We start from the raw sequence: 26,023 nt of genomic DNA, 5'->3' as shown, positions 1-26,023 counted from the left end.
CTACTCTGTTCGGTACTCCAGAGAGAAATTAGTCAACTGTTCTCTAAAGCTGTCCTGATACACAATTTCCTAGAACAGTGTTTTGATTAAAGCACTTTGACATGGCAAGTTTGTATATAATGGAAGTGGCCAGGGTTGGTCAACAAGGAAATTAATGTCTATTTTTGTGCAGTGTGTTTGAGAGCAACTTCCCTAAATTTGATGCTGTTTTTGACTGCTAAAGGGATAATATGTGAAGCTACTGCAGCCGACATGTGTGCCAGTGCCCTGCTTGACCACCTGAAGGTTCAAATGCTACTACCCACAAGGAGGATTTTCTCTGCAGAACTGATCTGCCCCTGAGATTATTGTTGCTCAAAATTGAGAGCCTCAGAGAGCATGCACCTCACTGATGTTGGCTTTATCCCACTGCAGGACTGGTAACTTAAATCCTTTTAGTTTGGAAAGTTGTACACAGGAGACAGATGCTGGGCTGGATTTACAGCAGGGATATTTCCACATTTTTAGCAGATCACGCGGCATAGTTGAAAATACAGATGTCATGGTGCCCAGGTGGCTAGAGTTTTTCCTGAGTGAAAGGAGAGTCCACTCATGAAAATGAGAGAAAGACCATTTGGCACTGTCTTGCAGTTGTAGGCCATGAAAGTCAAGGTAAGGTAAGGTAAGGTGACTTTATTTATACCCGAAGGTAGATTTGGTTGCAGGTAAAAGTAGCAAAAGCTTACACAGACAGACAACACAGTCCTGACATCAAGGTACCAAACTATTCCCTTGTCGTCTAAAATGCATCTCCAGTTTGGCATGAATAGCCTTTCACTAGTGTCGTGCACCCTGGAAATGTGCTTTCACACCACTGCTCTAACCTTTGAGTGCAAGAGCCATAAGTTTCCACATGTGGAGGGTGTCTGCTGCCCTCTACTGACGAAGGAAGACAAAGGGAATTTTTTTCAGTGATACGTCTCTTCAGCCATTTCCTGGGCTAGTCTGTCAAATGTCTAAAGGAGTTAAAACGAAATAACGCTCGCCAAGATGCACTTCAGTACATAATATTCCAAAGCATTACTGAAACTTGCCACACAGAAACTGTTTGCCTTACATGTAACTGTGACAAACGTTGAATTGTAATGTTCAAAAGTGCTTATGAGGAGTTTGGAGGGGGTGAATATCACAGACGTCATGCAAGAGAACCAAGTTTGAGTCCCATCCAACTCAATATTGTCCAACAACTTCAACTTTTCTTCTTTGCTGTCAGTCATGGTTGACTTGGGTAAATACATAATTTGGCTTAAATATTGTTCAATAGGTTACAGGTTCACATCACGTCACCTGAAAGCTTGCCCATGAAAAACAAAAGTTTTCTCAATTTTTGTACCTTAATTTTGACAATACTGCAATACTAATACTAAATAATAAAACCATACATAATTCATGAATGGTTCATTGAACAGCACAGATTTAGAGCTTTGAATAAAAGTACACAGTGACCTGATTTTTAAAATGTGCCACAGATGTCTGGACTGATTTTATAAAATACTTCATATGTTTTCATCAGATTATTAGAAGATGGAGACGGTGAAGAATGCAGAAAAAGTAATTACCATTCTGTGTTGTATATTCAAGGTGAATAGATTTAGTTATAGGTGATAATATCAATGATCATTACTGTCATGTGAAGTGTGAATATTTGATGTCCAAAATGCTGAACTGATGCCTTCATTTAGTTAGAAAAGAGTAACCTTTTCTCTTTTTTTCTTTTTAAGAGATCTACCTGGAAATGAAAACACACGTGTGATGGTTATATGCCAGTAAAGCCAGAAGACCATGGAAGGAGAAATCATGGTAAACTCCACAGTAAACACCAGTACGATAGACATCCATCTGGTCACCCACAGTCTCTGGGAGGTGATCACCATTGCGACTGTGTCGGCTATAGTCAGCCTCATCACCATCGTAGGGAACGTTCTAGTAATGGTCTCTTTTAAAGTGAACAGTCAACTGAAGACAGTGAATAATTACTACCTACTGAGTCTGGCAGCTGCTGACCTCATCATAGGAGTTTTCTCCATGAATCTGTACACCTCTTACATACTGATGGGCTACTGGGCCTTAGGGAACCTCGCATGTGACCTGTGGCTGGCGTTGGACTATGTGGCTAGTAATGCCTCTGTTATGAACCTGCTTGTGATCAGTTTTGATAGATATTTCTCCATCACCAGGCCTCTGACCTACAGAGCCAAAAGGACTCCCAGACGAGCTGGGATCATGATAGGTTTAGCTTGGCTAGTATCGCTGATTCTGTGGGCCCCACCTATTCTCTGCTGGCAATACTTTGTTGGGAAAAGGACCGTCCCCGAGAGGCAATGCCAGATCCAGTTTTTTTCTGAGCCAGTGATAACATTTGGGACAGCAATTGCAGCTTTTTACATCCCTGTATCAGTTATGACAATCCTGTACTGTCGCATCTACAAAGAGACAGAGAAGAGGACCAAAGATCTGGCAGAGCTTCAAGGGGTTAACTATCAGACAGACTCTGAGGTGACACAACCTCAAAAAACCATAATCAGAACCTGTTTCAGTTGTAAACTGGGATCAGCTTCACGTGATATGAACCAAGCCTCCTGGTCATCCTCCAGCAGGAGCAACGCTGCCAAATCAGCAGCTGCCACCACCAGTGATGAGTGGTCCAAAGCTGGTCAGCTGACTACCTTCAACAGCTATGCCTCCTCAGACGACGAGGACAGGCCAGTGTCTCCAGGAAGCTTTCAGCCCTCCTTCAGGAGCCAGGCTTGTGAGACCAACAAGAGCGGGGTGGGCAGCGAGAGTGAAAAACTCAGCAGCTATGATGAAGACAGTTTCTTCCAGACACCACCCAAAAGTAACTCTCAGAAGAGCAGCAAGTGTGTGTCCTACAAGTTTAAACCTGCGGCCAAAGACACTCACATGGAGCAGCGGAGCAAAAACGGAGACACCAAGATGGTATCATCAGCGTTCTCCTCGGCTGAGTCCATGAGTGCTCCTTCCACTTCTTCAGCATCCAAACCCACAGACACTTCCCTGAAGAGCCAGATCACCAAAAGGAAGAGGATGGTGCTGATCAAGGAGAGGAAGGCAGCTCAGACTCTCAGTGCCATCTTGCTGGCCTTTATCCTAACATGGACGCCTTATAACATCATGGTGCTGATTTCCACCTTCTGCTCAGACTGCATCCCCCTCTCCCTCTGGCATCTGGGCTACTGGCTGTGCTACGTCAACAGCACCGTCAATCCCATGTGCTACGCCCTTTGTAACAAAACTTTTCAAAAGACCTTTCGCATGCTGTTGCTCTGCCAGTGGAAAAAGAAAAGGATTGAAGAGAAACTATATTGGTATGGGCAAAATCCTGTGGTCAGCTCCAAACTGACATGAGCTTGTTTTTTTTTCAGAGATGGTAAATAACAGTGGCTGTAAATTATATTCTTGGCTCGGCTAAATCAGTAGGTCTGTTGTAGTGTATGTTTTTTTGCTTCAAAAAATCTGCAAGTGGAAGAACATTGCACAATTGTTCCAGTATAAGTGATTATAAATTGTATATAGGTTCTAAATAATTCAAATATACCTGTATTTCCATCTAGATTAATGAAACATGGTGACATCATGTGGAAAATACCACTGATTGTTTCATATTCTGCCATAACTGTATTCAAATTCCACACACGAATTGCTCCAGTCTAACAATTTATTCTATGTTGGTTTTAAAATGACCAGCTCCCCCTTAACGTGATGTTCTTACACCCAAAAAATCTAAACACATGCATATCTGTTTAATTCTCCAAGTATTGTGTTTGTAAATTTTATTTCAAAGGGCTAATATTGTACATGTTGTCCTGAAGTCAGAATTCTATACACACGTACCATATGTCATATGTCAGATGATGCACTATAGATTCAGCTTCATTGTTACCAAATACATTTTCTGTCCTATGGTTATAGTGATAAAAAAAAACAGTTACAAGTGGTCAGCAGTACAAATATAAACTGTTTATTGTTTTAAACAACTTGCTATCAAGGTCAGTGTTTACAAGACAAGGAGTGGAGGATTTGACAGTGCACAGTTTTTTGTGAAAATGTCTTGATTATTTTTCATCCTCAGGATATTGCTTGTTCTTAAGGATCAAAATAAAGTATCTGTTTTTTTCTGAAATACTGTAGCTAAAATCAACACATCATTATATTTTTATTGCATTTCTGGCAAACTTGTGACATACTTTGGGAAAATAAATGTTCATGAAGTGTTGTTTTCTGTAAGCATTGGATGGAACAGGACATGCAGAAGTTATTTTGCTATAATGAGTCATACGCTATAACATCATAAAACACTTTCTGGGGTAGGTGGAGAATGGAACTGATGCTTTACTTTGAGTATGGTGATATGGTGTGCAATGGAGACAAAGAAGAGCTGAAATCATACTACTGTTTTATACCATGTCTTAAGTTTGTGATACATTTTTGGTTCTTGTCCATTTTTGTGATAATGTTTGTGTATTTCTAAATAAAATGTGGTGAAGTCACTGATGTCAAACTCTGTTTCCTGGAATGACTCAGATTTGACACAAATCCTGAGCGGGACGCCCTCACAGTTCGTCCTTCTTGCATTCTCCACTGTGAATCACTTTCACTGTGTCAGAGGGTCTCACCATCATCCATGCATATTTACAGAGCCGCTCCTTGTTGCAGTCCTTTTGCCAATAAATGACATTCCTGCGATTTAGATTGGCACCAGCGCAGGCGTCGTACCACCATCCTCCTCCTGGGACTCCTTGAAACTCCAGCTTTGCACAATTTTGGAAGTAGTTGTCGTTGTCTCTGTCTTTAGTGGTAAATTTCTGGTTGTCATGCAGGTAGTTCTCTGTGTCCAGGGTCAGAGCATCCACAGCTGTACCTTGGAACAACCCCAACCGCAGCCTGTATGCTGTCGATTCACCTTCCACCATGAATGGATCGTACTCCCCCATTTTAGTGATGGCATCTTTGTCCACGAGTTTAACTCCCAGTTTATAGCGAACAGGGCCTCGGGTGAGCTGATGAAGGTATTCATTCCCAAGCCAGTGATCCCCAGTGATGTCCCCAAAGCCATTCTTGTACTCGGCCCAGGTACGATCAAAATCCACACCGCTATTGACGGTGATATGCTGAACCACAGTCCAGCCTCCCTCCTGCATAGCACAGTATGCCACAATGGGAGAGTCACCTGGCTGAATCAGGTATACTCCATCTCTGGCCTGGCCTGAGGACACCATCAGCATCTCATGGCAGTCTCTGGGCAGCACTGCCACAGCATATAAACAGACAAGTCACAAGTGAGCCAGTAAATGGTAACTGCTACATACTCCAATATACTCTACACCGAATAATAATTTAAAAACAGAAAACAAACTGTTGGTAAAAAAAAAGGTCAATGGCATGGTAGAAGCAAGTCCTCAGATAATATTTCTATCCAACTGATGCTTTAAATTAAGTGCTATTCTGACAGAACAAACTAGGTGAATAAAACTTTTGAGCCACTACCTTTTAGAATAATGGAAACTTTATGTATTTCTTTTATTTAGATCAATAACAGTTGTTCTATTTTTTGCTAAGAATAAGAAGAGAAGACAGATACCCATGGCTTGCTCATGGCTGTGAATTAAATGTGAAACATAAGATAGTTAGTACATCAGAATAAATAAAAAGGGAAAAAACATTTGAAAGATTGTGTAATTTTAAGTGGACGAATAGATCGGGTAGAAAAAGTTCACCTCTCTGTGGAAGACTTTTTTGGCAAAAAGTTAGAAGATAAGAATATTATTTCTCAATGTAAAATTGCAACAAGTTTGGGGATTTTGGGATTTCATCATCAGCTGCACCTAATATTAGATGATCCAGAAAATGTGAAAGGACAGGCCACAAGGCTGAAAACTAACATTTTGCGACTGTGACTGTCAGGCCTACATAAAAGAAGATTATGTGGAATTCTGTATTGTGCTGAGGACAAAAATAACCGCTTTTGAGTTCTTATATCTCTTTTATTATTAAACCATTTTCTGAAGGACTACCAACGCACTGATCACAGGCAGTGAATCTAGCTAATGACACTGTGATGGGCATAGAGAAAAGTTGATGCATTTTGAATAGGAGTCTAAAGGAGCCAGAGTTGTTTTGAAACAAGCCCCTAGCAAACACCATTACAGGCACATTACTGCAGTTTCAGGCTTCTTTGTTGGCAGGCGTGTTAGCTTTCTCTCCAGATGCTCTGGCTTCCTCCCACCGCCCAAAAACAGCATCTCAGGTTAATTGGTGACTCGAAATTGACCCTAGGAGTAAGTGTAAGTGTGGACGGTTGTTTGTCACAGTTGTCTTTATGTGGCCCTGTGATGGACTGGACCTGCCTCTCGCCCAATGACAGCTAGGATAGACTCCTCCTGGATTAAGCGGGTATAAAAAAATGGATGGATGGAATACCAAACCATACTATAAATGTATTACAACATTATGTCTCCATTAAAAGTCTAGGGTAAACTGGCCAGCTTGCATTCCAGACCTGTCAACAAATGAAAAAATTGGCATTCCTAGAACAGGGAAACATTTCGCTTTCAACATGACAGAAACTGGTCTCCTCAGTTCCAAAACGAGACAGAGGGTTGTTTAAGGAAGAGGTGGTTGCAACACAGTGTCCCAACTTTTTTGATAGGTGTGGCTGCCGTCATGTTTTTAAAATAGAATATGAGCTGATCAGCTACTAACATTAACTTCATGTGGAATTAACTCTTGAAACAAAGAAAGTATTTCCCGAAATGTTTAAGAATTTTCTTAAAAACCACTTTGTTAACAATTCAGTATGTTATTTCTGTGCTCGCCAGTGTTGATGTCAAACAAAGTCAGAACTGTTGCTAAATGTCTCCCAGCTAAACGTGAAAAAACCTCATAACTGTTAATAACTGTTTGTCATCCAGACTATCTCACTTAGATTCACAAATCTGCAAGCAAGACATAATAGTTATCAAAATTGGAGTTTGACCAGCCTAGAGAGTAATCCACAAAGATAATGAGATTAAGGTCATTCGGCATGATAAAGCAACCATGCTGCATTGAAAGTGAAAGTCTACACAAATAAATACCTGTCATTCCATGGTTCAGGACTATGTTATGTTCATCTGAGGGAAGAAGGCTGAGGTTCTCAGCTTGGAGATGATCCGTTTTTGCTCCAGACACACAAAGCAGGAAAGCCACTGCTGGCAGCCAACATCTCCACCACTCCATCCTTCACTTCTATCAAGGTCAACAGCCATTAGTTAATGATATACATACACTCATGTAAGCTTATTACTATTTAGTAAACTTACTTAAGAGCACTGCACGGAGGAAGTAAAGAAATATGAAAGGGCTTACATTGAGTTGAGCCGCCTGTGTGAAGAAACACTGTAGAAATATGTTAGACCCAAATGTTCACCTTCACTGTGTTCATCTACGCTGACTGAATGAAAAGCACCAGAATGCAAACACGACTGCAGAGTTCAGCTTGAGAGTGCACTGAATTGCAGCCTTCCCTACCCCGTTACAGATGGACTTTAGCCTCAGGTTCACATCACAATAACAGACAGCAACCCTCCACTTATCTGAGCCAAGTGAGATAAACTCACATGCAAAGCCACTTATCTGCCTTTCTTCAATCACTTGAACAGTGCGTGAGGCTGAAGTCCACTTTCAATCACTTTGGCTCAGTTTTTCAGGGAGAATTATTTTTGTCAGAGCAGTACGTTCAAATCTCTGTAATACATTCAAGCAAATTGTATGGGTTTTGGCAAATGTTTGGCCCAAGTTACAATTTTGCATAACACGACTTGCACAAGCCTTGTTGATCAAAACCAATTAGCCAATGAGCAGACGAACTGTGATACATCTTCTAAACATTCAGTCATCGTGTGAGCAGTCACCTGTAAATGGTCTATTTTACTGGAAGATCAGTCAGGCATCCACATGTTTGTTTCTTTCAAAAGAACCTCCATGTTGTATGTCTAAACACAGAAGGCCCACTTTCTCAGGTTAAATCTCAGCAGTCCACCTGCATCCGAAGGACAAGAAACACTCTTTTGAGGACAGAACGGTACACATTTCCAACAGAGAAAACGGATGGTTTCAGAGATGAATGAAAAAAGCCATAGCCTATATGTTAAATTGGAAAAGCTATCTCTGAAGAGCAGTGGTTGCCTTCAAACACTTGTGATACGGACTTGACTTTCCTCCTAAGGTGGTTTAAACCCCATTTGTGCCTTAAATCCTTTGACAAGATTTCCCACAATGGCCAAGTGGGTAAAAAGCCCACCAATAACAACGATCCTAATGGCCCTGAGGACAGTCAGTTGTATGGGTTTGTGAGCCACACGCATGGGAGCTGAAAGACTCGAAAGGCCAGAATGAGACCTCAAGAGCATAAATAGCTGAAACTTCCCATTAGCCATTAACAACAAAAAAAGCCTGTGGTACAGTACTCTGTTGCTTAATTGGTAAAACATTCGCACCCCAAACACAGACTGCATTTGGCCTAGAAAAATTAAACCTTTTTGAAAAAATATCTTAAAAGAAGATACTTTATAAAGTCTTTGGATGAGATGTAACATGTCTTAATCAGCCAAAAAAGCAAAATAAGAAAAAAAAAAACAGAAGGAAATCCATTTATTTTCTCTTTAAGCACTTCTAAGTATTATAACTAAGCACTAATTTTTCGCTGTCAACTTTTTAACAGCTCAGTGTGATGCAGCATTCAGTTCGGCAATAACCAGCTCAGAAATTTTTCAGAAATGTTCCGGTGGGGCTGGATGTCTTGAAACAAATGCTACCAACATTTTCTCCTGACTTGTGTCAGCGGCCTGGAAAGGTTTCCAGAAGATGAGTGAGTGTGCTTCTGTGGGAATACTGCAGCAAATACTTGGTTTCTGCAGACCTGTACAGTGCATGGCTTTGCACTTGCTTGTTGATATTGTGGATATATGCATGTCATATGGTACTGATATCAACCCAAAAACATTCATGAAGCAACAAAGTGCTTCTCCCTCGTGTTTCCAGCTTCAAGAACGTATTTTAAGCACTGCTGTGAAGCTGGTGTGAAATTCCCATGCGGAACATGGCTTATGCAGAATTTCAGGGGTCTTTTTTTTTTTCTTCAGGTCAAAAGAAACAAATTATTGCTTCAAAGGAGGGAGGGGGGGGTGTTTGTCAAGAATACCAGAAACTCATCTGGAAAATCAACATGGAATGTCTTTTTATTATCAATTGAGCACTCTGTAATAAAAAACACATAAAACACACCATTGAGCAAAAGTATTTAGGTTCAGTCAAAGTTTCAACCCCATTACTCTACTAATAATCATTATACCACTCTTCTTTGTCACTGAGGAGACATTCAAATCAAATTCGACGCATTATTAAATTGCTATTGCACCTTCTCGGTATCTTAATGACACAGTGCATAAAGCTTACAGTACAATCTCATAAAGCACACAGTACAATATAAAAGGCTTTCACTGGAAAGAATAGCAGCTTCATCCATGGCTTCCACTGAAGACTATCAATATTATGGGAGGCTGCCGACAGAAAAGGATATTGTGTGGATCCTCCTCACTGCTGTCAGTTAAGTTGAAACAAGAATGAATCAACAACCTGAGAATGAAAACAATGTATACGAGACAAGTCATTTTTGTACAACGTAAAAAGGTTGTGAATAAAATCTGAAAGTTGTACATCATGTGTAACTGCACTGACCTTGACAATATCTCCTGCAGCTCCCGGAACAGATTTTAGGAGAGGTTCCTGGTGCCATAACTCCCATAACTGCTGATTAAAAACCTGGAAATTTCTGCAGCAAAGTTCAGATGACAAACAAAAACAAAGTTTTGTTGAGGTATCTTGGTCAATTATTGCTGTAATAAATAACTACGGTGCATTTCAAAACATCAATTTTTTTTTTTTTTTTTTTTTTACAAAACTACAGTTACCATTTGTTTTCATCATGTTGAATGTGTTAAATAGTTGTCAACAACGCTCTGTATCTTTATCTGAAAGATACTGGGGCACAGAGGCGCAAAATACAACAAACCCGTTATTTCAGAAAACACGAGAACAAAACCAGAAAGACAAGAACATATCAAAGAGGAAGCAAAAATATAGATGAAAAGCAAAGCCGGGGAAAAAAAAAGGCTTTTCAAACAAATTTTTGTGTTTGGTGAAATATTGCCTTGATTTTTGTAAAATGTAATTCTACTTTTTTTTTGGCCGATTTTTCTAATCATCCCGTTTTTTCTTTTGTTGTGGTTGTCTTTTAGCTTGTCATCGAGTCTTGTAAAATGTTGTGTTTTGCACCTCAAGGCTATCAAAGAAATATTCCCCAGATACTCACTCATCCAGCCGAGGTTGAGTTGAGCCGCTGCAGCCGCTTGTTCGTAGCTCCTCCCACCACTTTTTTAAAACCGAATGTATCCATTTTAAACCAACAATAAGATACCTATAAGAATAAAAGTCAACCATGAATTACACTTGTTGTAAATATCCTGATGCATATACTATTTGCCCCTCTGTGGGTATAATGTGTTTCAGTCTGTGACAGTTGCATGTGGAAACAAGACAGCATAAACACTCACTCTTCATATGGACAGCTGAGGACTTTCCTAACTAAAGGAAAGAGATCAACACAACAGCCAATGGTTATCCTGGAAGAGTCCTCATCAATACTGCAGAGAAAGACAAAAACAAAACTTTTACTCAATTTGTTGTCAGTGTTTCCACGATTCTTGCAAGACTCAAAACTTACCATTTGCATATCAGCGGTAGAAAATCAACAATCACACCAGTGTCTTGGATTCTGTGGAAAGAGAGAGGTGTGCGTAACAAAACGGCGTGACGCGCTTACGCAGCAAATGCACGGAACATACCTCAGAAAGTATGTCAACAACTCTCCAACATTTCTCTGCCACAGTGTTAAAGCCACCTTGAGTCGTAGAGTTCTTCCAAACAGCACATCTGTCATTGTGTTATGATCCCTTGTGAGCTGAAAAAACATTGTTATGTTCAGACAGTTTCACATTAGAAAACAGTAGCTCATAAAACCCAAGTGGGACATTACGAGGTGTGGTCTGTTATGGTCACCTCAGAGAGCGTACAGTAGTCAGCCTGCTCCAAACCAGTTCTACCAGTCTTGTAGTTATTATTGAAATTTAGTGGGACCTCTAATGGGTCCGCATAGAATTTTTCCTGCTGTGTGTCTTGCAAGCACTTGATCTCATTTTCCTTGTTTGCTGCTTCAAAAGTCCTCCCGGAACCGAGCTGCTTCCTCCGAGCCACTGTTTGATGATGGGTCTTCCTCTTACACGACACCACCCGCTTCACTCTGCCGGGGTTGTTGCCCGAGCGACAAACCGGATACCTGGACAGGGTAAAAATATTCAGACATACTGGACAAAACCACGGTGCAGCTGCTGTAATTAGACCCAAAACATGCACTTGAATACCTCTTTTTGTTGAACTCCTCATGTTTATCATATTTCACCTGCGTTGAAAAATACAGCAGAATGGGTGATGCTTAACGTGCTTATAAATAGAAATAAAAAGGTCAGGCACTTACAAATAGATTTGTGTATCATAATGAGTCACAGAGCTGACCTCTTTTGTGTTCCTCCCTTGAGCATAGCTCACTCTGTAATGCGTTGCATCATAATAGAAGGCGTGATCAACACTGTTCTCTCCATCTTCACTGTTGGAGTCCATTATTTCTAAAAAAGTAAAAGGCAATTTCATAATCAGTTCATCAGATTACTGGATATACAACAAACCTAATATAAACCTAACCTCACACAACCCTTCAATCTTAAACCTAAAAACTGATAAATAATGCTAATAAAGATAGGCTGTATAGACAAAGCATTTATTTGAAGCTTTTTTGGTACCATAACACCTCTTCTTTCAGAGTAGTGGGCAAACAAAAAGTACGTATCTCTTTTTGCTATAACCTACGTAATGCACACTCTTAAAAATCTGTATGTATTTCATTAGAAAACTAAAAAGTTATTGTAGAAGTTTTTTGCATTTCCAATAAAATTTCAGAGGGCAATTAAAGTAAACATCTGGAGAAGTTTCATGGTGATATCTGTTTGTTAAAAACTGAGATTTCCAGTAAAAAAAGCAAATGTCATATCTTCAAAGAAATGTTCTCAAAATGATTTTCCTGACATACTCTGAGCCAGAAACCCTCCATTCAGGAGCTTTTTATTACTCTATATGCTGCACAGAAAGGTTTACTTGTATCACACTTTTACCCTGGTGTACAGAATATCTTTTCAAAAAGAAGAAGAAAAATAATCAGCACAATGACAATTGTTTAGATTTGTGCTCTGGAAATGTGGACAATTATTGTAGTAATTTAAAGAAATCCAAAAACAAAGAAACTATACAAAGAAAACGTCTATATTTGCAAGTTTAATGATGGTATTTTAAGTAAATATAGTCACCTGCACTAAAAACACAATTTCCCACAATCCTTTGGGCATTGCAGTTGCTTTCTGTGGAATGACGTAGTTTAGGAGCGTTGGCTAAACAGCAGATAGTTGCTCTTGTGTTTGAAGTTTTATATTTAGCTAACTTATTCCGAGCAAAGGACGTTTATGCATTTGGAAACCACACTTTGCCATGTTATGTCAAACTGTAAGTGTTGTCAAGAGAAAAAAATAAACCGCTTTCTAGTTTAGCAGTAATAGCGTATTAGCATATAATTATATTGTGTAAGGAGCACATTTAAGCCAGCCAGCTAACAGTTAATAAGACAAAAAAGCTAGTTAATTAGCGTTGATGAAGTTACAACCAGTGTTCTGCGAAATATCGATCCATGGCACTAATAGAAAATCACTGCGGTACAATGCTTAAGGTGAAAAGATTAGAAGACTAAATGCTGTAGTTGTTGTACTCACCTTCCCTGAACGTCGGTAACAAAAAGTATTTATTTTCATTCTTGTAGCGACAGGCAGTTTGCTAGCATTAGATACCGCCCCATAAGGGAATATAAATAAGCCTATTCATAACGCAGCTGGGCTACCATGCACCCTCTAGCGACTATTGACCTAATGATGTGCATAATTCAAAAGAAAACAGCGATAACCGTGGACGACGATTGGCGGTACTATCGCCTCACAGTAAGGTGGTTCCTGGTTCGAGTCCCGACTGCGGGACTCTGTGTGGAGTTTGCATGTTCTCCCTGTGCTTGTGTGGGTTCTCTCCGGGTGTCCGAACTTCCTACATGCTTGTTACGTTATTTGATGATTCGAAATTGAGTTTTTGAATCAGAGTCCAAATGGTTGTAAGTTTTATTTGTCAAAGTTTTGGCCACGTGATAGACTGTCCAGGGTGGTATTCTCTACCTCTCGCCCAATGACAAGTGGGAGAGGCTTCAACCCCTCTAATGACAACGACTGTATTAGTGGGTATAGATTCAGAAAATAGATGGATGGAGGATTAGAAGTTTTTAGCATGTGTCTGACCAGTCAGCTGATCTTACTATTGTGACCACGTGGACAGTTGTGTAAATGAGATGAACTGGTTCTGTGTTTTAGCTTTAACAAAAAATTGTTATCGTCTTCATGAGCCACCACACTGATAGTGTTTTGCTGAACCACTTCACTGATCCAAGGCAAGCCCTGGCTTGTGCGTTTAGCCTCTTTGTACTTGAACTTGCCTTTACTGCACATCTTCCCTGACCGCACAATGAAAAAGATCAGCTGATTTTATTGACACATCATCTGTTTCTGCCCTTCCTGCTGACTGTGCTGTTTTGGTTCTGCAGTTTAATCGTTTGAGCTGACTGCAGGTTAACTGATGTGGACTTGCTCACCAGAGACACGGTCTATGAGTTTGCGTGCTCCTGCCAGTCAGCGCTGTGTAAGCTGCCAACGAGGTAAATTAAGTTACTGTGGTGCTTCGTATTTTTGTCCACAATTTGTATCCCAGTTCTCTGACTCTAATGTGATTTTTGGTGTTAGAAATTTGAAGAGTGCGTGACATTGCCGTTCTGCTTTCTGAGTGTGTGTTTTTTCTGTTTTTTTTTTTCCCACAGTCCAGTGTTAAAATGGGGCCAATTCATGCTGCCTGTACCCTGTTAGGCCTTGCACCACTGTTGGTGCTCAGTGTTCCTCCTCTTTGGACACAGCCTGAGCAGGTGCACCTCTCCTCTGCAGGTCAGTGTTTGAACAATCTCTGTCAATCTTGTGTGTTTTCATTGCAGGAATTTAGTGTTCTTTTTTTGTCCAAATCTTTCAGTAAAAAGGATGAAAGCAAATAAACATTTATGCAACTTTCTGTTGCTTTGCAACAAGCCGGCTGAAGTTCAAATTCACTTTACCTTATTTGATATAGCTATTATAAGCAATAACAACATCCAACAACTAATCCAGAGCCCTGGTATGTGCTCTGAATCAGTATCTGTTGGAGGCTAAGGGCACATATGGTAGTCATTTAACGAGGTAATGTCTTGATGAAATAAGTACCTGGCCAGTTGTCAGCTCGCAGTGTATGCTTTTCCAGCAGCAAGATCAAAAGCACCTCTCTTGCATAGTCAGCTTTTTCATAAGTAGCTCTAGACTTTTATAAAAGTATCTGCAAATGAATCCAGTTTTTATCTCAGATTTGTGTATGCCACATAAAGTTTTTTTTATTATTTTCAGGAGTACCAGGCTCCATGGTTGTGACTTGGACCACCTTCAATAGGACAGAGAGCAAGGTGGAGTACGGCCTTCTTGGAGGTCGGCTCTTTGAGATGAGCGCCAAAGGGGATGCTACTTTGTTTGTGGACTCGGGGGAGGAAAAGAGGAAGATGTTCATTCACAGAGTGACCCTGACAGACCTCAAACCTGCTGCTACATATGGTGAGTGGTGCTGGGATATTGCTCATATGTACTTTTTGCTTGTCAGACAGTCTCACCTTTTAAACCCATAATGTTGAATTTCTTTTTATGTTCTTTTTCAGTCTACCACTGTGGCAGTGATGAAGGCTGGAGCGATGTGTTCTCTTTCGCTGCTCTGAACGACAGCTCGAGTTTCAGCCCCAGGTTTGCTCTGTATGGTGATATGGGCAATGAGAACCCTCAGTCTTTGGCCCGTCTGCAAAAGGAGACTCAACTTGGCATGTATGATGTCATCCTGCATATAGGTAACTCCTCCATGGGTATTAATATAATTATTCTGCACTCTAAAAGCAGTCAAACGGTCATTAATTTTTATTTTAGCGGGAGCCCAAGAATTAGTCATCCGCAGACACTCGGCACTGCTTCCAACAGATTGTGTTTAACTTAAATTAAATAAGCTTGCTGAAATCCAACAGTATTGTTGAACAAAGTTGAAATACATCAGTGTGGTAATTACTTCAATTAGCATAGCAGCCCTCATTTACAATATTTGCGTTTGAACTGTAAAGGGTGAATTCCCTTAACATGCTTGCTTTCTATCACTTTACAGTTAAAGATGCCAGTAGGTTGCAGAGTCTAAAAAGAAAACAGATGTATGTTGTACGATGGGTTTGCTCAGAGATCCGATTCTGCTCAGAGAAAGAAGAAGAATATTTTCTTTAAATATTGCTGGACTTCCAAATATAGCACCAAGTTAAACGTTCTCTCATGAAAAGCTTCTCCAGAAAACAATATAAATATAGTATATCATATAATATAGTCTGAATGGGGCAGATTGGCACTAAATTAACTCGTAAAAATCTAGAGTTAGCGTTGGAGGGCGTGGGCTTCTAATTGACTTGTATTACAAAAATAGAACAGAATAATGAATTATTAGTCTTTTTTTTTTTTTTTACTGCATCTACATCTATATGAGTCGATTGTCCATAATTCTACTGCATCTCTCCTCACAGATGGTCATAGCAGTACTTTCTCCATGGTACATTTTTAGAAACGATCAAATCAGCCAGCCTTATGAGTGGAGTAATTTGATTTAAATTAAATTAAATTATTTAGTGCAGTCTGGTGTCATTTTCACATAATCTAACTTTATGAAACACAGCGTGCAGTCAATACTACCAAGACTGCGCTCTGATGTGACACTTCATCTAGCAGAGGTGGAGATTCATCAACATACTATATGCATTATAGCTACAGGAATTTTAAGTAGGTGCTTCAAAATATAGTTATACTGATTGGCTAGTTTGTTTATGGATTCAATTCCCTCTGAAGCCATACCCGTGGTAGTGCTTCAGAAGTGCTCGTGAGCAGAGCCAGACAGCTTCCTCTTTTTCCAACTTCCCCAGTTATAACTGCATGTTTAGTAAACAGCTCCATTTCATTCAGCGCTATGGGAGAAACAATTAAAAGTCAAATTATTACTGGCACAATTCACCAGGGATACACATACTTTTCTTTACACTTTGTTGTCGGAGAGTAAAATATCTAATTCTAATCTGCGGATGTTTTCTTTTTTTTTTTTTTTTTTACAGGGGACTTTGCCTACGATATGCATGAGGTACTTCACCCTTCAATCTTTCCTATAATGTGAAACATGGTGAAACTTGTACTGAGTTACAATTAAGATCATTGACAGCAAGTTTCTGTCATCAACACTTCATACTTATACACTTCAAACCGCTCTGCTACTTCTGTAATGTTACAGCGATGGGTGAGATAAGCCAGTTCACCCTCGTCTGCTGCCTTCCTCACAGAGCACAGCACTGTTTATTATTATGACATACAGAGGGTCTCGACTGTGGTTGAGACATTCAGCTGATGATTAGCATTACTTTGAAATGCCTTAAGGCTTTAGTGAAAGAGGAGAAGCAGGGTCGCGTCGCCCAAGTATTTCATGAATAAAAGTGGTGTTTTTCAAAACCACAGATCCGAAGTCCCAATAACATTTTTTATTCTATTTTTTTATATGAAATCCTCCTGGCTGTCGTATTTGATATTTAGCGGGCATAACCTTGTCTTGGATGCTAATATCATTTTCCCTTTAAATGAGATCCTGCATCACTAATGTGTTTTTTCAGATGGCGAGAAGGATAAATTGAATGTGCAGGCCTCTTCAGAAATTAATAACCATAATTCGCTCAAGTTATGTTTTCAGCTGGAAAGTCCGAGCACATCCTGTGGCTTCATTTATATTATAAAGAGAAAAACAGGGAAAGGGAATTTTGTCTGGTTGTTGCAGGTAAAAGCCATCAAGGCAGCAATGAACCATGTGCTTTGCTTTGTGCTGCACCCTGTGGAAGGATATTGTTTGGTGGAGTGATTATACTTTTAAACTTATTCTATTCTTAAATTAGTTTGGCTTAATCTCAGTGAGTCAGTGGAGGAAAATCAAACATGGATGTCTTACCGGGAACGTCTTTAGCATCATACTTAACAGTTAAATGACACTGTTGCAGGACAATGCCAGGATTGGAGATGAGTTCATGAGGCAGATCCAGTCCATAGCTGCCTACGTGCCCTACATGACCTGTCCAGGCAACCACGAAGCTACATAGTACGTAGAAACCGTGTGTATGGCTCTCCTGTCCCTCTACTTAACATTATAACTAATAAGAAATCATGACACATTTCTGATCCGAGTCAACACAGAAAGCATCTGTATTATACTTTCAATTCTGCTTTCCTGTGTCTTTACGTTTGTGTTCTAGCACAGGTCGGATAGGTACAAGTGTCATTAATGGGTCTTGGGCAAAAACTGCAGTGCAGTGCAGGCCAACAGTTTATCAGCCACAGTTTTACCTCCACAGGGAACACATTTTGTTATAGCAGAATCTTTTCACTGTACTTTTTGAACAGATGGGAGCTATTTCAGTCTCAGAATGCTTAGGCTACATCACCAACCACCAACGTCTAAACAAGGCCTCGCTCTCCAAAACAAACATTTATCTCACTGGGAATCATCATCAGCTAAATAGCTGTTCTTAAATTCCCACAGTTAGCCTGTGATGGCGGGATCCATGAGTGCATTTTGACTCATGATCACTGAATGTGTTAGTCACATTTAGGCCTGAGAAAGTTTGTGGAGGAAGACAAAAAATACCATCTGAATCTTAATTTACTCATTCCATGGTTCAAGTCATTATTTTCATGGAAGATGAAACTTTTTAACTTTTCCTTTGCCTGACATTTTGCATCGTGGGAAATCACAGATTTTTGAGCTTTTTGCAATTAGCTCAGAAATTAAATGAAAAACAATTAAAAAAATAACTAATGAGCCAAGCAATTGCAGATGAAGATCAGTCAGTTCATTTAAAAAATAATTTGTAGTTTAGCTAATGATGATGAAACTATCCTTTAATGGGACTGTATATGCAGTGATTTGTCTACAGATTTGACACATTCGTCATGTGTGCTTCTCCATATTAGCTTTATAATTATTATACTATCATTCCAGCTCATTAAGTTGAAGGAAATCATTTTTCAGATACAGGTACATTGTTTCGGCATGTTTTTAGTTCACGTTAAATGACTAATTCTGCTCATTTGGTGTTAACGACACAAAACTCTCAGCCACTGACATATGATTTTTATCACAAGGATCAGCAGCGTCTATATTCTTAAATTCCAATGGAGACAGTTATGTGCCTCTTACATATTGAAACATTTAGAGATGGATCCTGCACCATAATATTTACCTGCCACTGCTGTACTGGGACATTTCTCCGTCAGTCTTGCGATTCATAATAGGTCTCTTGTCTGGTCGTTATTAAAGAGCTGTTAACAGTAGTCTCTTTTTCTTGGCGCTGGATCCTGACATAAGAACCCGATATCAAGAACCAGCTCACTGCATTACATAATCAAAAATACGACTCCTTTCCCACTTTGATATCCACATGTGTGTTTTGTTCTGCGGTGTTGTTCAGAATCCAAATACTCTCCGCAGCTGGTGACTGCTTTTCCTCACTTTTGTTTGTGCTCACTCGCTGCACCCCTGTTTGTCTCTATTTCCAACCTCAAAACCTAATGGGTGAAAAGCAATTGAAGCAAGCGCGACCACAAACGTTTTCGGTCAGCATTCCAGCAGGATGAGAACAGTGGATCCACAGAAGATGCTAAATCCCCAATCAGCACTGTCTTTGTTCCACAAGTACAGCGGATCGTTCATCAGGCCTTCAGAGGAAACGGGAAATAACGGTCATCGTTTGAAACAATGTCTCGTGATGGAAGTTAGTGGTGTGATTACTGAGGTCTGCAACTGTTTCCTTCATTTTGTCTTCCTGGATTTAGCTCATCAAGATGATGAAAGGGAAGATTTGATGAGGAGGGAACATCTTGTTGGGTCAGTTTAAGGACTCAGGTTGTTTACATTGAACTTGACATTCATCAAATTCCTGTTTCAGCCTTTTTTGAACGGAAAAGGAAACACATGGATTCAAGCATACTTTGGGTTAGAGAGAATGACTCATATGTTATGCTGGACTCCCTTCGTGCTGATTAACAACACAAATTTAAGCTAATCAAATTTGCCCTCCATCAGATTTTCCTCTGCTCAACTGCAGACTTTAAAGTTTGCCGTTGACTCTACAGGCGAATACTCTGTTTTATGTAGAATTCGAGTGAATATTTGCATTCTTACGCTAATAAAAAAAAGGCGGTTGTTTATTTCTACTAACTAAACAGTGCATACCCAGATGCTTCTAAGTGTTTGCTCGTACGTTTTCCAGCCACAAGATGGGAGTATGAACACGTGTTCTGACTGCTCCTCGTTCTGTGCCATTATAAGAGCTTCTGATCATAACGGATTTGCTCTGGTTGGAAATCTTGTCTCTTTGGCTCTCTTTTAGTGTGATTGAATAAGATAGCTGGATTTTAGGGACATTCAGTATCTTTACCAAAATATCCAATGTTTACCTTATTTTGATGAATTAGAGTTAACATTTGTTTCTGTAGATGTTTTTGGTGGTTTTGGTTTGGAATAATTTGAAGAATTACTGGTATGATCAGCAACCTTACTCTGATAGAAAGTGATGTTGAGATAATTATTCTCCACAACCCCATACAATAACCTATGGATTATCATGCGTATCGTTTAAATGTGACCTCATTGCCCGCAGAAATTACAGGCCTCATTAGTTTTCGACCCATCCTACTTTAGTAAAGGTCTTTTCTTTTTGTGTCCCCATTCCTGGCTTTTGACCTGCGACCTTGCTGTTCTCCAGTTACCTCTAACCCTGCATTAACCCAGCCAGCGCAGGGATCTGAACTATTCCACCCCACAACGGCTGCTGTCGAGGATATTGCATTTTTTTTCTCCCCTCACTTATGTAAGATAAGAAAACAATTATCCCCATCACCTCGCTTGGTTAATGGTCCGTTGGAAGGACCGACTCCCTCTTTCATTCTGAAAGTGAAATCTGTGAAATGAGACCAGTGGATTAGAGTCCAGAAGAAGAGTTTTCCCTGTGTACGTTTTGTAACATTTGGACTGTGCTGGTTGGTGCTGTTTTAGCAGCTCGTTAGTTTTCAGTTAGAATTGTGGATGGTCCATTTAGTCCGGCGTAGTGAAATGAACAGTTGTGGGAAGGGTCATTGCAACCAAACTGCTATATCTCAATCAGTAAGAGCCGCTATGACTGAAAGCTGAATCCACTGTTATAAATGTGATTCCTTCAATGACATGAAGAAATCTGAAAAAAATCTGAAATGACATATTTTAGCAATATTTTTTGGGTTTTAGGGGCAGTAGTAAAAAGTTAGGTTGCTCGATTAAAATTTTTTAGTACGAGCGGTCTGTGGTGTAGTGGGTACAGCGGACGCCGCATGTACAGAGGCTATAGTCCTCATGCAGCTGGCCCCGGTTAGAATCCCGCGTCGGGCGTCCCTTTGCTGCGTGTTATTCCCCCTCTCTCTGCTCCTTGCTTCCTGTCTCTCTTCACTGTCCTATATAATAAAGGTATAAAAAAAAGTTTTAGTACATTCAACCATGGAGGCTCCCACTTGCCGATCCCACCTCATCCCCACCCTGGCTCCCCCGTGTCAACTAAATTTTGATTAGTTGGCACCAGTAAGTGACTGTATTCAGAAATATAGGCTGATGTAATGGAAGCTACGTCTATGCTTCTGCCTTTGATTGTAAAATGAAGCCTCTGATATTTTGCATAGAGCACGATGCATCCAAGGCCAACTGAAGTTTCTAAGCTTTTGGCAGGTTGATAGTTACTTTTGTTCGAAGATATACCACCTTTAGTCTTCTACCAAGACGGAATGACAACATAAAACAAAAGAATTGGACCAAATTTAGGTTATTTTAGGAACCACTGGCTGATCATATCTTCGAGACAGCTCTGAATGATCTCGAGTTCTCAAGTATTCTAAATAAACTCCTGGTGTATGCACCACAGGCAAAGAGAAAGCGTCAGTTTGTGGCACAAATTACTGTTTGTTCTAAGTTCGAGGAATGCAGATTGTATGATCAGTTCGTCTAATTGCGTTTCTCACAATCTTGTTTGTCCACAGCAACTTCTCTAACTACAGGAATCGCTTCAGCATGCCGGGCCAGACTGAGAGCCTCTGGTACAGGTAGGGAAGGGGCTTCAGTTGAGTTCTCTTCAAGGTGTTTAAGTAGATGAAAGAATATAATATCGTATCATTGGAAGCAGATGTAAGTTGTGCACACAGCAGTGGCAAAGAGAATTTTTTTCTTAAAAAACAAAGTGTATCAAAGCTCCTGCTGTATTTCAGTGAGCATTAATGAACTGTAGAAGTCAGCAAAGGAGGGTGGAGCTCCCTTCTTTTTCTTTGAGCTTGTCTCTTCTATCTTAGAAACATTCAGACTACACAAAGGAGCTATACATCTGACTTGGTGACTCATTGCTCACTACAGACCTCCTTCTCTCAGATAGTAAGATAATACCCTGCTTAACCGCAGGTCTACTCTCCATGGGCCTGGATGCAGACAGGCCTGCTGGCAGTGATCCCTTCACTTTTATTTAGCATCGAGGGAAAGCACGCAGTCGCCCACATGTACTTTTTCAATAACCATGTACAGTTGATATGTAAGCAGTTGTCGCGTAGAAACGTCCTTTGAATGAAAGGGAGAGTTTATTGCATTTAGCAGCAGCATGCCAGTGGCAAATAATGGTCTGGATTTTGGATTATTTTTCACACAATGTGGAGTTTAAACTAAGGCCTGTTCTTGCTTATCAGGGGGCTTTCAGCATGCTTCCTCTACTGGGTCGAGGCTGTGAATCATTTTTACGATATGTGTCTGCAGCTGGAACCTGGGGTCAGCCCACATCATCTCGTTCTCCACAGAGGTTTACTTCTATCTCGAATTTGGCCTGGACCTTCTCTTCAAGCAATATGAGTGGCTGAAGAAAGACCTAGAGGTTAATGACTTCCCTTTCTCCCTTTTAGCACACTATTGCCTCTCCAGAGTAAATGAATTTGATCTTTACCCATCAAAAACATTTGTGCTTATTTATACACATATTTATTTCTCATTTTGTTACAAATAGATAGTTTTCCTTCCTTTTTTCCCCATTGTATTAACCTGGTACATGTATGGGTTCTGACTTAGGAGGCCAACAAGCCTGAGAACAGGGCAGTGCGTCCATGGATCATCACTATGGGCCACAGACCCATGTACTGCTCTGACGACGACCAGGACGACTGCACCAACTTTGACTCCTTTGTATGTAAATCACATATTTTAATCAGTTTATTGATACATTTTTACTGTATATTGGTGGTCTGAAAGTGATTTGAGCAGGTCTCAAACTCTTATGTGAACACAAGTGATTTTGTTGGTGAGTAATTTCCATTGTTAACATTTTAATGATATGACTAATTTCATCTAATAGGGCTAAGCAAGATAAATTACATCATTACGTTAAAACATGCAGGGATTGTCCGAGCAACTGCTGTTTATTATGCTGTGTTCCCAGTTATGTAAAGAGCAACACAGTTTGATTTTATCTCATCAAGCAAATTGCAGGATTTATTTTCAGTATGTTGCTTAACACTTAAACGGCCTCTCGTAGCAGACGTGTTATACGTGCTGCAGACCAGCCAGGCCACATCACAACAAGTATGGTACGCTGTCATAATCTCTGTAATTTGGACCAAATAGTTTCCACTTTGACTTGCTTCTCTCAGCAACTCGCACTGTTTGGAGTGAGGCTGGCATGGGTATGATGGAGTTCTACCAGAGAGCGTTTCACGCAGCAGCTAGTGTTGTATTTTCATACTGTCACTATTCCTCTCTGTTATATACCAGGTCCGACTGGGGAGAAATGACACCAAACCACCAGCTCCTGGTCTCGAGGATCTATTTTACGGCTATGGTATGCTCCTTCTGTGTTGCTTATAGACGTTTGAGATAAAAAAAATTGCAAACTGGGGCTATTGTTGTAACACTTGCGGCGGGCAAAGGAATTGAAAAAAATCCTTCATTGAAAGAGCAGGCCTACAGTTTGTCCCTACAGCTCACTTTCAAAACGTTTCCCATGTTTTTACTTCACAGAGTTTTGTTTGTTGCTTTTAATTGTTGAAATGTGACGGAACGTTTGTGTTGCTCCGATCTTAAGCTTTTGCCGAATTCTCAAAATTAAATGGGCACAAGATCTGAAAAACCTTGTGTTTGCATTGTATTCTTTTTTAACAAAGCTGTTTGTGTAGATAGTATTTTGTAAAAATAATGACACTTATTCTCTTTAAATGTTTTTTACAGGGGTGGATGTGGAGTTGTGGGCACACGAGCACACATATGAGAGACTTTGGCCTGTCTATGGCGACAAGGTCACCTTCTGCACTCTCAGTCCTCAATGTTTTACCATCTATGTTGCCTCCAGTTGTGCATTGTGATCTATACTCATTATGTTTGTCTCTCTACAGGTGCACAATGGCAGCACAGAGCAGCCGTATGTGAACCCTAAGGCTCCAGTTCACATTATCACAGGCTCTGCTGTAAGTACTTCCACATCAATGAATTACTGAACATTTTTCCACATTGATCAGTGCATGCAGTAACATCAACAAAAACACTGTCATGTATTGTACACAGCTCTGTCTGTGCAGCTGCTGGTCTGCCACATAAGTTTAGTACCAGCTGTTCCTGCGGCTAAGTGTTTTCTGATGTGGTGGCGAGCAGTGCGGGGCACGCTTTGTCAACCAGCCACAGCAGGATTAGTCATCAGCATATCAGAATGTAGCCAGACTCCCATCGGGGCACTGGCACAGCTGAAATGTCAAATACGAGCATGTGGCTCTTCCTATGATTACTGAATGTTCTGCAGGGCTGCAGAGAGAAGACTGACAAGTTCAATCCAAACCCCAAAGAGTGGAGCGCTTTCCGCAGCACAGACTACGGCTTCAGCCGCATGCACGTGGTTAACGCCACCCACCTTTACTTGGAACAGGTCTCAGATGACCAGGTGAGCACACGTGAAGGAACATGTGCACAAGCGTTGCAGCAGTGTAAGACTGCATTTAAAGGCGTTTTTTTCCTCAAATAATGACTTTTCTGTGTGTTCCAGTATGGCAAAGTGATTGACAGCATATGGGTGGTGAAAGAAAAACACGGCTACGCTGCCTGGCTGTGAAGACTGAGATTCTTTAAAAAAGGAAATCTGCCCTCAAATGCACTTTAAGCTTCAGACAAGCCAAATTTTTTTTTGCTGCATTCCACCAGTAGTGCAGTGGAAATACAGCCATTCCTGTTTTTTGATTAAGCGTTGGTAAACCTGTGTGATTTCTGTCATTTCCCCTGTCTTTCATGAACTGTGAGACTACAACATGATGATCTTCCACTGTAAATGTATAAAATGTGACTGTAACGTGCTTTACTTTTGTGATCATGGATTAAAACTACGCATTTGAATAAATTCATTTTTGGACTTGCTCACTTTATTCCATCACTGCAGTCAAACTTTAGTTGCATAAGTTTAACACTTCATTAACGGGTGCGTGGAGATCCCTTTCATGCTGCCTGAATAATCCAGTGACAACAGACACAGAAGAGTCCACATGACACATGGCAGTCACCAAGCTCCATTCCCCTCAGGGCATATTTTCATTTCACAAACCTGCAAACACACTTAAACAGATCAGATCTCCCTCCTTTCACTCTAACTAGATGACAGACTCTCCCTTGGCAAGTCTTATAAGGATATTGGAAGCTTATTCTGTAGTACATCTGTGTGGCTGTCAGGATTTGAGATGAAAAGACTTGTGGAAGTCCATGTCTGCACAAAAGTTCTGTTATGTAACAAGGATACTTGTGGCTGAGGCACATGCAGAGTCAGACAAGGTGTTTTAACGAAGAATGTATTAATTCCTAATAATTCCAGGCTGTTCGGGATGAATACCGGCAGACAACTGTGGATGTTTTAGCTGGTGAGCTGTCTGCAACAACCCCTTGAGAGAAATCATATTTCTGCATATTTCTGTTGACACGACAAAGTGTACATATACAAAATCAATGATCCGTTAATGCGACACACTTGAGTTAACATACAGCATGTTATTATGGAAATTTTTATCCAAAGCACATGTAGTATTATAAGAGGAGATACTGTAAATCAAACATCAAACACTTTTTTTTTCACCCAAATGAGAGTACAAAAACATGGAGATGAATCCTTCTGGCAGCTCACTCGATATGTCAAAACAACTTCAGGAGCTGAAAGTTCTTGTAGTAAAAACAGATCTAATCACGCCTGTAAGTAACCACAAATTTGTTGAACTTTTCTCTGATGTCCACATCCCGCAGCACAGTGGTGTCTGGCAGAAGAGACGGACACATGAAATCACACCTTAAACTTGCATGCTTACTGAAGTATTTTTTGGAGGGAAAGCCATGCACTTCTAAGATTCTAACCTTTGACCGGCTCATGCTGGAGTCAGTATACTGTTTTACCACATTGATTTTTCCAAGGAAGACGAGGCTGCAGGTGCCAGCCGCGAGCTCCAGAGGCAAATTAGACCTGCCAGAGCGAAGCTTTTGTTTAGAAGACTGTTAGAGACTGCATTTAAGACCCAGCAAAGCTTGGTTGTCCTCCAGTCATCTA

The 26,023-nt window shown here is 40.4% G+C and overlaps 4 protein-coding genes across 4 annotated transcripts; 2 read left to right on the top strand and 2 right to left on the bottom strand.

Annotated features, from left to right (window-relative positions):
* Window positions 1-1,821: 1,821 nt before the first annotated feature.
* chrm5a (cholinergic receptor, muscarinic 5a) lies at window positions 1,822-3,405 on the top strand. The gene has a single exon (XM_075447958.1). It carries the CDS (start codon window positions 1,822-1,824, stop codon window positions 3,403-3,405), a length of 1,584 nt encoding a protein of 527 aa, XP_075304073.1.
* A 620-nt stretch (window positions 3,406-4,025) lies between these two features.
* LOC142366217 (fibrinogen-like protein 1-like protein) lies at window positions 4,026-7,987 on the bottom strand. The gene is made up of 2 exons (XM_075448046.1): window positions 7,134-7,987; window positions 4,026-5,305 (listed from the first exon to the last, which is right to left on the bottom strand). The coding sequence occupies exons 1-2, from the start codon at window positions 7,273-7,275 to the stop codon at window positions 4,611-4,613; spliced, it is 837 nt and encodes a 278-aa protein (XP_075304161.1). The 5' UTR covers window positions 7,276-7,987; the 3' UTR covers window positions 4,026-4,610.
* Window positions 7,988-9,252: 1,265 nt separating this feature from the next.
* On the bottom strand, window positions 9,253-13,201 carry LOC142365891 (KATNB1-like protein 1). Its single transcript, XM_075447643.1, has 10 exons — window positions 12,969-13,201; window positions 11,668-11,777; window positions 11,517-11,554; window positions 11,155-11,431; window positions 10,941-11,056; window positions 10,820-10,870; window positions 10,650-10,739; window positions 10,409-10,513; window positions 9,775-9,868; window positions 9,253-9,672 (listed from the first exon to the last, which is right to left on the bottom strand). Exons 2-10 carry the CDS (start codon window positions 11,770-11,772, stop codon window positions 9,640-9,642), a joined length of 909 nt encoding a protein of 302 aa, XP_075303758.1. The 5' UTR covers window positions 11,773-11,777; window positions 12,969-13,201; the 3' UTR covers window positions 9,253-9,639.
* acp7 (acid phosphatase 7, tartrate resistant (putative)) lies at window positions 12,571-24,842 on the top strand. Its single transcript, XM_075447642.1, has 15 exons — window positions 12,571-12,705; window positions 13,838-13,948; window positions 14,108-14,228; window positions 14,715-14,915; window positions 15,017-15,199; window positions 16,487-16,512; window positions 17,411-17,508; window positions 21,471-21,533; window positions 22,228-22,342; window positions 22,534-22,647; window positions 23,233-23,299; window positions 23,686-23,753; window positions 23,850-23,921; window positions 24,251-24,388; window positions 24,491-24,842. The coding sequence occupies exons 3-15, from the start codon at window positions 14,120-14,122 to the stop codon at window positions 24,554-24,556; spliced, it is 1,320 nt and encodes a 439-aa protein (XP_075303757.1). The 5' UTR covers window positions 12,571-12,705; window positions 13,838-13,948; window positions 14,108-14,119; the 3' UTR covers window positions 24,557-24,842.
* Window positions 24,843-26,023: the final 1,181 nt, after the last annotated feature.

Source organism: Odontesthes bonariensis, chromosome 17 (assembly GCF_027942865.1).
Source record: "Odontesthes bonariensis isolate fOdoBon6 chromosome 17, fOdoBon6.hap1, whole genome shotgun sequence".
In the NCBI taxonomy this organism is placed as follows: Eukaryota; Metazoa; Chordata; class Actinopteri; order Atheriniformes; family Atherinopsidae; genus Odontesthes; species Odontesthes bonariensis.
The sequence above is the reverse complement of the archived record's forward strand: the minus strand, read 5'-3'. Positions and strand labels throughout refer to the sequence as shown.